Consider the following 12,388-nt stretch of genomic DNA (forward strand, 5'->3'; position numbering starts at 1 on the left):
ATTATGAGGGAAGATTGATGCTCGCCTTCTTCTCCTCCTCCTCCTCCTCCTCCTCCTCCTCCTCCTCCTCCTCCTCCTCTTCCTCTCCTTTAAACATCTTCCTCTTCCTTTTTTCTTCCTCCACATACGTTGCATCACCTCATTTGTCTCATCTTCGTTTCCTGTTTGTCCATCTAGATATTCCCTTTCCTCTCGCTCATTGTTAATTCTTTGAAATACACAGACATATTGGGTGAGATGTTCTTCAGTTCACTGAAGCTGTGAACAGAATTAGCCTCTGTTTTGGGTTAAATACATTATGTGGGTAAAATACCAAAGTGAACCACATGGCAGTGGATTGTAAACGTCCACCGTGGTACAGTCGCTAAAATTGCACTTCTTCTTTGCAGCTCTTGCAGGCAGAAGTATTGATATGTAAATGGTTGATTAGGACGTGTTGAAGCCCGTTTAACTGCAGGAGTTTCCAGCTGTAATGCAAACTACAACTAATTAAAAGATAATTAAAATCACTTTACAACCACATTCCAATGGTTGTTTATTAATACCACGAGTATAAAGGTTTATGATTCCTGCTTCTTAAATATGGATATTTTCTGGTTTCTTTCCTCCTCTGTGACGGTAAACTGATCATCTTTGAGTTGTGGATAATAAAAGACATTTGAGGAATACATATGTGATACATTTTTCTCCACAACATTTTATACAAAAAAACAATTAGGAAAATAATCGCCAAATTAATCGAAGATGAAAACAGTCGGTAATTACAGCCCTAGTCTCCAGGGAAGTTGCATTTCTAACTCGTGACTGGTTTTGTTGCAGGACCGCTGGTTTTGGCGTCTGAGGAACAACAAGGTTCAGGAGGGTTACCCGATGCAGATCGATCAATTCTGGAAAGGCCTGCCGCCTCGCATCGACGCCGCCTACGAGAGATCTGACGGAAAATTTGTCTTCTTCAAAGGTACGAGGAGGAATACGAAGATGTGTTCAAACGTTTACCTTTTATTTCCCACATAATCACCATCAGTGAATCACAGCTTAGGCTCATGGGTCCAGACATTTATACAGAGATGCCGTAACAACCTTTATCATCGCAGTAGACGGCAGCCAGAAATCTGTCCGTACAATACTGTATCATCTGTGTAGAAATTATGTTTAGAGTGTTTTACACATATAAAACATGTAAACTAATAACTGTAGTGGCCCTAAAACAGTTCCCTGGTCTACACCTTTTTATTGTTGCAAATGTGGGTGGTATGTGCAAATGATATGTGTAACAACAAAAGTGTGAAAGAGATGGCGGCGGCAAAATCGAAAAGCTTGAGGCTTTAAAACGGCAGTCCACAAACCAATCGTAAACGTCGCCATAACTACGTCCACCTACAGTCTTTGGTTCAAACGAACTTTCCCAGGAGAAACATTCATTTAATAGAAGGCCAACTGAACGTTAAACAAATGTTTAAATGATGGTTCTGAACAATACGGAACGCGTACCAGTTTAAGACCCGTCCCATGTCCCTAGTAAATAGTCTTAATTTGATTTTTTTTTTTTTTTTTTTTTTTTAAACAATACTGTCTTATATTTGCCAAACTGGGGCACCAATTTCTTCTTATTTTATTTTCATTTCAGTCACATCCATTTAAAAAACTTAAATATGACTGAATATGCTCCCAGTGCAGCTGACAGTGTGCCAGAAGATGTAGGAAGGTGTTAAGAGAGTAACTGGTATCACACTAGACGAAGATCTCACCAGATGTTTCGTCAGACTCTTTCTGAGCTCGCTCACTTGAAGCCATACTTACATATTTATGTTTTCATAAAGTTATGAAGTCTATCATCAGCTCCTGCCAGCTGTCTCAAACCTCGCCGGGGTTAATTAGGTATAAATTATTTAAAGTAACAGTGAGGAACTTTTCAGAGGTGATGAAACCGTCTCAGTTTAGTCCTGATCCTCTTTAAGACCTCCATCAGTGAACGAGACCATCAGAGAGAAGATTGTCTAAACTTCCTGGCAGTAACTTTATGCACCATTAGAAAGTGGGTCAAATCTACATTTGATTGTGTGTGTTGGTTTAATTTCTTTCTTAAATATAATCACGTCACTTTGGCTGAATGGTGAGTTTTTTCCTCACAGAGAAGCTCCAAAAACCTGCCGATTTTACTCACAGTCTTTAAAAAAAAGAAACTTTACTCAAACAAATCTCCGTCTACCATCTGCTCCAGTGTTATTAGACCTTGTCCTGCTCTCTGTGTGACTCCTCCTCCTGAAAATATATTTAATAAAGTGTGAAATAGAGAATGGCAATGCAGCGGGGAGCAACCAGCCCGAAGTAATAGAATTTTATTCTGTTTGAAACCTCCCTCATCCCATAGTCACTCATCTCTCTCTCTCTCTGCTTCCTTGTCGGTCTCATTCTTTATAACTTTCTCTGTAACTCACACACACACACACACACACACACACACACACACACACACACACACACACACACACACACACACACACACACACACACACACACACACACACACACACACACAGACATCCTCTGATGGAGTGTCCTGCTATCTCGGCCAGCCAGGAGCAGATATTAATAGCTTTCCTCTCTCAGCTGCCGACTCACACACACACACACACACACACACACACACACACACACACACACACACACACACACACACACACACACACACACACACACACACAATGAAACAGCTAGGTTAGGTTCTTTCTTTTTTTTTTAAAGGTGTGATGCTGAAAGATTTGTCCATAATTTTAGTTTAACACATTAAATGAACTATCGTTATGAACAGGATGTGAAGAGGTTAAAGTGTAAATTAGCATGCTAACCAGCTAGCCGCTAACCCTACTGTCTTGTAATACCACTTGTTAGCTGGAGGGGTGATAATGAATCACTTTAGTGTTGCATCTGTCCTAGGGTTGTCAGCGAATATTCTAAATTGGGATATGTTTTCAAATATAGAAGATATTCAAATATGAAAATAAATGTTCGATCGTAAAAAATCAACAACACTCTTATCATAGATGGATAGATAGATATTCCTTTATTATTTATCAGCATGCTGACAGACTGTGGTCTGTTGTACAGTCTGATGGCAGCGGGCACTAATGAAGCGCTCCGTCCTGCTCTTTGGTAGAATCAGCCGATGACTGAAAGAGCTGCCCAGCTGCCACAGTTCCTCATGGAGAGGGTGAGAGGGATTGTCCAGGATGGCTCTGAGTTTGGCCTTCATCCTCCTCTCACCCACTGACTCCAGACTGTCCAGCTCCAGACCCACCACAGAGCTGGCTCTCCTCACCAGCTTATGTAGTTTGTTGGCATCTCCAGTCCTGATGCCACCACCCCAGCACGCTACAGCGAAGAAGAGGGTGCTGGCTACCACAGACTGGTAGAAGAAGAAGAGGGCGCTGGCTACTACAGACTGGTAGAAGAAGAAGAGGGCGCTGGCTACCACAGACTGGTAGAAGAAGAAGAGGGCGCTGGCTACCACAGACTGGTAGAAGAAGAAGAGGGCTGGCTACCACAGACTGGTAGAAGAAGAAGAAGGGGCGCTGGCTACCACAGACTGGTAGAAGAAGAAGAGGGCGCTGGCTACCACAGACTGGTAGAAGAAGAGGGCACTGGTTACCACAGACTGGTAGAAGAAGAGGGCGCTGGCTACCACAGACTGGTAGAAGAAGAAGAAGAGGGCACTGGTTACCACAGACTGGTAGAGAAGAAGAGGGCTGGTACCACAGACTGGTAGAAGAAGAGGGCACTGGTAGAAGAAGAGGGCACTGGCTACACAGACTGGTAGAAGAAGAGGGCTGGTTACCACAGACTGGTAGAAGAAGAGGGCTGGCTACCACAGACTGACTGTAGAAGAAGAGGGCTGGCTACCACAGACTGGTAGAAGACTGGTAGAAGAAGAGGGCTGGCTACCACAGACTGGTAGAAGAAGAAGAAGAGGGCGCTGGCTACCACAGACTGGTAGAAGAAGAGAAGAAGAGGGTGCTGGCTACCACAGACTGGTAGAAGAAGAGAAGAAGAGGGTGCTGGCTACCACAGACTGGTAGAAGAAGAGGGCGCTGGCTACCACAGACTGGTAGAAGAAGAGGGCGCTGGTTACCACAGACTGGTAGAAGAAGAGGACGCTGGTTACCACAGACTGGTAGAATGCCTTGAGCAGTTTATTGCACACATTGAAGGACCTCAGCCTCCTCAGGAAGAACAGCCTGTCTGTCCTTTCCTGTAGAGGGCGTCAGTGTTGTGTGTCCAGTCCAGTTTATTGTTGATCTGCACCCCAAGGTGCTTGTAGGACTCAACCCTCTCCACTTCCCCTCCCTGAATGAAAACAGGGACAGGGGGGCTTCTGTTCCTCTGGTAGTCCACCACAAGCTCCTTGGTCTTGCTGATGTTGAGCTTCAGGTGGTTGTTGCTGCACCATGTGATGAAGCTCTCAATCAGTCCTCTGTACTCCTCCTCGTTGTCCCTGGTGATACATCCAACAATGGAGGAGTCATCGGAAAACTTCTAACCAATTTTCACCAGTTTTTTGATATTCAAGATAACAAAAGTACTGTTTCACTGGACGTTTATTGTTGGATAATAAATATCAATATAGGAATAATGACTCAAAGTACAAAAATAAGATCTTAATGGTAAAAAAACAACATAAGAAAACAATAAAAAAATCTGCAAAATTTCTTTGGCTCCTCGAGGCATTGTGATGATAAAAGCACCTTTGCTTTTCTATCAGTATGTTCAGTTCATTTAAAAACATTAGAGCTGAGTCCAGCTGCATTAAATGCCCGGAGGAGAAAACAATTAGTGTCTCTGTTTGTATTCATCGTTCCCATGCCTTCTTTATATTTGTGAGGATGAGAACAGGCTATTTAAAGGAGTTGCTGTTGAGTCAAGCTGATTTAATCGCCCAGTAAAAGAGCCTTTAAAGAGAAGTTGTATGATTTAACTGCCGGGTTTTAATCTCTCTTTATGTTTTCCCACATCCATCTTCTGAGTGATATATTTAACAAAGCTGCAGAGGAGCTGTTTAATCTGACGTTTGCTCAGTGAAGTAGAAAAGCAGCTGCTGGGTTGAACCACATTGTTTTCTGTCATATATATATATAAAAGGTTATGTTTATGTTTTGACACTTTAAAGGACGTCATATTTTCATCTCTGTTGTTTTGTCTGAGATATTGCTGATGATCTTGATCCTGGATTTCCTTAAATAATATCATATAATTATTAACTACGGGGGTAAAAACACTTAATTCAGACTCCTCAGGGTTTGTTTGGAGGGTAAAGAAAATCAATGCAACTTCAATGAAATTAGTGAAATCTGTGGTTGTGAATGCACCTTTAAGAGAAAGAACTTTGAGATAATAAATGTGACAGTGTGTGTGTTATAATCTAAAGTGCTGACTCATCTTTCCCCGCGTCCTCCAGGCGATAAGTACTGGGTGTTTAAGGAGGTGACAGCCGAGCCCGGTTACCCTCACAGCCTGGTGGAGCTGGGCAGCTGCCTGCCCAAAGACGGCATCGACACGGCGCTGCGCTGGGAGCCGGTGGGGAAGACCTACTTCTTCAAAGGAGACCAGTACTGGCGCTACAACGAGGAGAAGCACACGGCAGACCCGGGATACCCCAAACCCATCACCGTGTGGAAGGGAATACCGGACGCACCGCAGGGGGCCTTCATCAGCAGGGAGGGATGTGAGTGTTCAGACTGGTCTCACTGTCAGACGTTCATGTATTCATCCATACACACATGGCCTCAAGAGAGCGACAATGAATGTTAAAGCTACGTTTGGTAATCTTAAAAACATTTTTGATATTTTGTTGAAAAAGGTATATAAAGAGTGTATTTGGAGGGATGGACTTGGGTACTTTCTCTCTGGATTTAGAGACTTTTTGGAGCTGCTGCTAGCTACTTTAGGTTGGATATGTTTTCAGATCTAGCGTACTGTCGCTATTTTCTCAAGAAAACCAACCCTAGCTTTAAAAAAATGGAATAAAACGAAGTGTGAACATGTATAAAAATGTGAAGGCAAAACTGATATAAACAAGAGCGAATTTTCAAAGGTGTTCGTGCATTCACACCAGGAGGCAACCTCCTCGGCCGAGTGAAGCCAATGTCCATCAGGGGGCGACGCCTCTGGTTGTATAGAAGTCTATGAGGAAATGACTCTACTTCTCTCTTGATTTATTCCCTCAGTAAACATTGTAAACATGAGTTTATGGTCTCAATCTCTTAAAGGCCCCGCCCTAAAGCATCCCCTGCTTTATGGTCTGTTTGACTCTAAATGGAGCATCATTTACTAAATGAACATCATGCTGTATTGAAGAAGACTTGAAACTAGAGATTGAGACCATAAACTCATGTTTACAATGTTTACTGAGGGAATAAATCAAGAGAGAAGTAGAGTCATTTTCTCATAGACTTCTATACAACCAGAGGAGTCGCCCCCTGGTGGACAGGAGAGAGAATGCAGCTTTAAGACATGAAGCTTTGGCTTCATTCCGCAGAACCGGAGGATGCCTCCTCTTGAGACCAGAAACAGAAACCAGAATGCTTCTAGAGCCACAATCTTGTCCTCCACATTCTGCACTCACATGCAGATATCTGTCTAAAGAGAAACACATTACGTGTTCTCATTCGTTCAAGGAACAGGTCAACAAATCAGTCAGTCAGTTAACTTGTCGTTTATGGAAGCTGTCAGTCCGCCACTTTACAACTCATTTACTTCACGCTGAACTACTTCTCTCTCAACACGATGTTGACCCTCCAGAAACAGACGACTCACAAATGCTCGCTGTCCACTGGAAGAAAAGTTCCCATCATCACTTCCACTTGTCGAGTCGTGACCCTCATGACCTTGTGGCTGCCTCAGAGGGAGTGTGTGTGTGTGTGTGTGTGTGTGTGTGTGTGTGTGTGTGTGTGTGTGTGTGTGTGTGTGTGTGTGTGTGTGTGTGTGTGTGTGTGTGAGATCTGAGGCGGTGACATGTTCGGTCGGGCATGGTGTCGTGGTGTTAGATGAGAAGTTGTCCTGCGGGGACGTTTGAGGCAACAGACGGATGTGTTTGTGTTTGTTTCCTTCTGGCTGTTTGGAGGTGATGGAGCAGACAGAAAGACGACTTTGAGCGGGTTGAGCTGTGTGTGTGTGTGTGTGTGTGTGTGTGTGTGTGTGTGTGTGTGTGTGTGTGTGTGTGTGTGTGTGTGTGTGTGTGTGTGTGTGTGTGTGTGTGTGTTCCTGACATTTCTTTGTTGTGGTTCTCTGCCATCTTTAGTTCAGTTCAGATAGTTTTAATAACCTCTGAGCTGTAGAGGTTATGGTATTTAGTTTTGTATATTTACCGTGCTCCAGGTCTCCAGGCCACTACGTCTGCAAGTATCGGAGCTCTGACTCGTGTTCTAATTGATTAAAACATTTTTGTGAGGACCCAATTTACTTACAGAAGCCAGGGAGAACTAGCACAAGGGTTTATTAATAAACGATTTTGCCCAATATAAATACGTGATGAATTGGCTCTCACAGTGTTTTTTTAGTGCAGAAAGTTACAGATTTCAGCTTCAAATAAAAAAATCACTTCAGAAATCTACTTGCCCAAAGTCGATTTTTACTTGCCTAAGTACAAATTATATTATTTATTAGCGTTTATCAAATAACGACTTAAGATAGATCAGTTTAATTCTTTATACAAGTAACATGAATCTGTATATAATTGATCCTTTGATGAATAAAATGAACCATAAAAACATGTTTTCCAGGAAGAAGCACTAATAAAATACTAGTATTATCCATCATGTACATGCAGCTATTTAACTTGTCAGCACATCTACCTGTATGTGTGAGTCTGTGTTTGTTCGCTGAGAGTGAATCACTTCATGTTTTCTCCCTCCCTCCCCCCATATATCTCTCTCACATGCCGTCCCATTTGTCTCCCAGCTACAGTGTCTGTCTCACAGGCATTACATAATATTGCCCTTCAATAAAAACAGCCACTGCTGGGACTGCTGTAGCTGCCTATAACCACCGTGTCACAATAGAAATGTTATTGCCTCTAATGAGATTCTGCGTCACAGGGACGAGCTGAGGAGAGCGATGGGTGTTTTCTCTTCAGTTAAAGAGGAAGCTTTTCTTAAAGAGTGACTCTCTGTGTTCATCTGTTTGCAAGTGTTTGGCTCTCCAGAGTGAGCTTTTATGGAAACATGTTTAATGGTCATAGTCGAGTGATATTTTGTTATTTTCAGGATCAGACAAAACACAATTTTGAAGTGGCATGAAATCTGGTGAATTCACACAAAAAGCTAACTTTTTTGCACAACGCAACTACATACAAAGTCAATGCAAAGACAAAAATAGACAATCGCAATGTCTCACAACAGTTTGTGTAATAGCCACTAAATGCAATTTAATGGTTTCAGACATGAATTGTCCGTTTTTTTTCGTGTCCCTCGGAACAGCTTTGTTTAGGGACAACATTATGTAAAAATGAAAGTTTGGTCCCGGCAACAAAACCACTTAGTTAGGTTAAGGAAAAACATTAGGGTTGGACATAAAATGACTACGTACAGTTTAGACAACAAAAGCAACAGTTAGGTTTAGACAACAAAACCAACAGTTAGGTTTAGACAACAAAACCAACAGTTAGGTTTAGACAACAAAACCAACAGTTAGGTTTAGGGAACAAAACCAACAGTTAGGTTTATGCAACAAAACCAACAGTTAGGTTTAGACAACAAAACCAACAGTTAGGTTTAGACAACAAAACCAACAGTTAGGTTTAGACAACAAAACCAACAGTTAGGTTTAGACAACTAAACCAACAGTTAGGTTAGGAAAACTGTCATGAACAGTCTAGACAACAAAACCACAACACGGTGTCGAACAGCAGCCATTCACCTACCCTCCCTTGACACTGTATTGTTTTTGTGTGCTGTGTACTTTGTTCCACAATGTAAAACAAAACTAATTTTGTTCGTTTTGATTACAACGTTGGGCGGCTGAGGCTCAGTGGGTTGAGCCGGTCGCTCCTTTGACCACAAGAGTGTCCAGTTCGATCCCCGGTTCATACTGTACTGGAAGCTGAAATGTCCTTAAGCGAGACACTGAACCCAGAGTTGCTCTGCAGGCTCTTTACAGCAACCCACTGCTACTTAAAAGCTCAGGATTTATATTTTCACAACGCTATTCCCCTGAAAGTCCAATATTGGTGATACTGACTTGATATTAATTTATGTTAAGCTGCTTTTTTCAGGTTGATTTCTCATCCAGCTGGATGTTAAATGCTTAAATATTTTCTGACCCCTTTCTCTCCCTCACAAAACTCAACCCACTAATTTCCCTTTTCTGTTCCCTGTCCTCCTCTTACCTCCTACCTACCTTTCCTTCTTTCCTCCTCCCCTACCCCGTCACTCCCCCGTCTTCAGACTATACGTACTTCTACAAGGAGAAGGAGTACTGGAAGTTCGACAACCAGAAGCTGACGGTGGAACCCGGATACCCAAAGTCCATTTTACGCGACTGGATGGGCTGCGACCAATCTGACATGGAGCGTTCCGGAAGCAAAGGGAACCGCGGAGACCGCCAGCTGCCCCTCGACGACGTGGACATCATGGTGACCATCAACGACGTCCCGACGACGGTAAACGCCATCGCCGTGGTGATCCCCTGCATTCTGTCGCTGTGCATCCTGGTGCTGGTGTACACCATATTTCAGTTCAAAAACAAAGGAGTGCAGCAGAACACCCTAACGCAGCACTACTACAAATACCCTGTTCAGGAGTGGGTATGACAGGCAACTGTGCTTTGAAGAGGTCAAAGTTCATGGATTGAAGGGGGTCAAGCCGTCATCGAACTGTAAGCTAGCTTAAAGTGGCGAATGGCAAAGATCGCTAGCAAAAAAAACAATGGAAAGTCAAGGCTGGAAGATGCTTTTTGTGCTAGCTAGTGATAAAAGAGCGGACACTGAAGATGGTCTGCGGAAGTAGATTTAGACGTTGGCTCAGTGTGTGTGAGAGAGATTTGTGCTACTTCAGTCTACAACAGCAAGGATAACGATTCAGTCTTTTCCTGTTCTCCAAAAAAACATGGCTGAGGACAGCGAGAACAAGTCCACAAAGACTCCAGGAGGATGTGATTGGCTAAGGTAGATAACCTGGTTTGTCCACAACTTCTTTGGCTGGAGGGATCTTATGAGCGACACTGAACTTTGACTATTTCTTCTGGGACCTACAACACGACTCTCCTTCTCAATGAAGACAAAAAAGAAAGAGGATTTGGGGCGGAAAAAATATGCTCCTCAAAGCCAGACGCCACGTCCAAGTTTGTTCTAACAACAACTTGTACACGTGAACTACTTCTACTATTAAGTCAGATGAAAAAATAAATGGTTTAAAATATCAATTTGAAGATAAAATATAGGTAGAAAGGCCATAACAAAAAGAAAACCAGGGATTTCGCCTTGGATCTCTGAATTTAATTTAATTTATTTATACTTGTATGAAGCTGTAAAACTGTCAAGAGGACCTTTTTCTCTCTTTTTTTTACCACACACAACAAAAAAACATCTTCATCACCATTAACTCTGAACTTTGTCAACTTAAAACTTCCCTGTTTTCATTTATACAGCTTGGACTAATGGGCTTTTGTGGATGTAGAACAGCTGGTCATCAGCATATAATGATAGATATTAAATGAATGACCATTAAACAGCCTTATCTCTGTCTCAACAGGCCTCACACAGATTTAACAAGCTGAACACAACCAGGGCTCGTAATTATCAAACCTATTTTACTTTTATTCCTACTGACAAACTTCAACATAAAAGTTGTAAAAGTGTTAATCAGGGATTGCATTTCATTGAACATTTGATCGGATGTCTCACCACTTTTGCTCTTTTTGGTAAGTAGCAGTGGTGCAAACAACAACAACAAAATAAAACTATTATTGCCAATGTCCTATTGATTCATCCCGCTTTAAATGCTATATTTTATATTTATAAAACTGATGTTAATCATGTTAATTTCTACTCGAGATTGTGAGGATTTCACACAAAAAGAATGATCCTTTTGAACATTTAAATGCCATACGTCAATATTACACATGTATTGTAAATCTTTAAGCCTGATTGGCTCTTCCTGCCATGGAAGAGTTTTAGGACCAGGCATAAGGGGAAAAATGAGGAGAAAGATGTCTTTATATATTGTGCATTTGGAGAATAAAGTGGAAATGTCAAGAATTAAGTCAGAATATGCGCTAACGCTAGTAGTTTGATTCATTCTCGCCATTTTGTCTTTCTTCTCGGAACGGTATTTCAACTTTATTTTCAACATTTCAACTTTACCATCAATATTTGGATTTAATCCACATAATTGAGACTTTATTTTCAAATTATATTTCAACTTCATGCGTAACCTTTCAACTTTTTTCCAACATTTTGACTTTATTCTCAAATAATACTTCTACTTTATTTCCAAAAAGATATACTGAAAGTTCAATCTTATTTTTGACATTTCTACTTTGTTCTCGAAATGCAAAATAATAAAAATCTTCCTCGTCCCCTTCTGGCTGGCCCTAGTACTCTTACCTGAGAGCGTCTCCTAACTGTCGCTCTAACACTTTACTGGTTGATTGATAAATGTGTCTGAAAACTCAGCAAATATCTTTTTTAAGATTGGGTCTTAAGTCTAATTCTTAAAGGTTTGATAAATACGGGTCCTGAGGTGGACTAGTTAGTTAATTTTGTTCCTCAAGATGCAAAGAGGAAAGAAAAAGAAGGTAAATGGACGGGGAGTGTTTGACTACAGGGAGGCAGAGGACAGGATGCCCAGCGGATATATGTGGGTCTGTATTAGTATGCCGTCTGCTGCGCAGCGACATCGACCGATTTTAATGAAGTACTTCTGTTCACAAAGCTCTAATAGGAGCTACTTGCCCTCCACATCCCTGGCTTTATTCCTACTGTCCTCCCTCTGTCTTTTCTCCCCGTCCATCTGGCCTCTCCTCTCTCAGAAGTCCGTCCTCTCCGTCTATTTAATCTTCACCACTTTTACCTTCTCCGTCCGTCTGTGCTGCCCTCCTCCTTTACTGTCCATTGAGCTCCAGTATCTCACTAAACACCATCTGTATCCAGTTTGCTTAACACTCCAGGTTGCATGTCCACGTTCAGTCAGTTTAGTCAGACTTTTTCATTAGGATTTAATAAGTGCTTTCATTGTTGGGGAAGAACTTGTCGCCAGTTTTGTCAAAAAAGTGCCAAAATTGTTTTAGAATTTTCTGAATTGTATAACTTTTACTCCTCAGAGGGATTTTTTTTTTTACACCATTTAACGCACCTTGTGTTACTTTTTGTGCACTAAGGTACATCAGCTGTTTTGGA

At 41.9% G+C, this 12,388-nt stretch overlaps 1 protein-coding gene across 1 annotated transcript in view; it reads left to right on the plus strand.

The window, feature by feature from the left end:
- Window positions 1–9,802, plus strand: part of mmp24 (matrix metallopeptidase 24) — a 51,300-nt gene extending 41,498 nt beyond the window's left edge. Inside the window, exons 8-10 of the mRNA XM_054617038.1 lie at window positions 820–958; window positions 5,453–5,719; window positions 9,438–9,802. Of these exons, the coding sequence (XP_054473013.1) occupies window positions 820–958; window positions 5,453–5,719; window positions 9,438–9,802 (771 nt within the window). The remainder of the gene's footprint in view (window positions 1–819; window positions 959–5,452; window positions 5,720–9,437) is intronic.
- Window positions 9,803–12,388: the final 2,586 nt, after the last annotated feature.

Source organism: Anoplopoma fimbria, chromosome 17 (assembly GCF_027596085.1).
Source record: "Anoplopoma fimbria isolate UVic2021 breed Golden Eagle Sablefish chromosome 17, Afim_UVic_2022, whole genome shotgun sequence".
NCBI classification, from domain to species: domain Eukaryota; kingdom Metazoa; phylum Chordata; class Actinopteri; order Perciformes; family Anoplopomatidae; genus Anoplopoma; species Anoplopoma fimbria.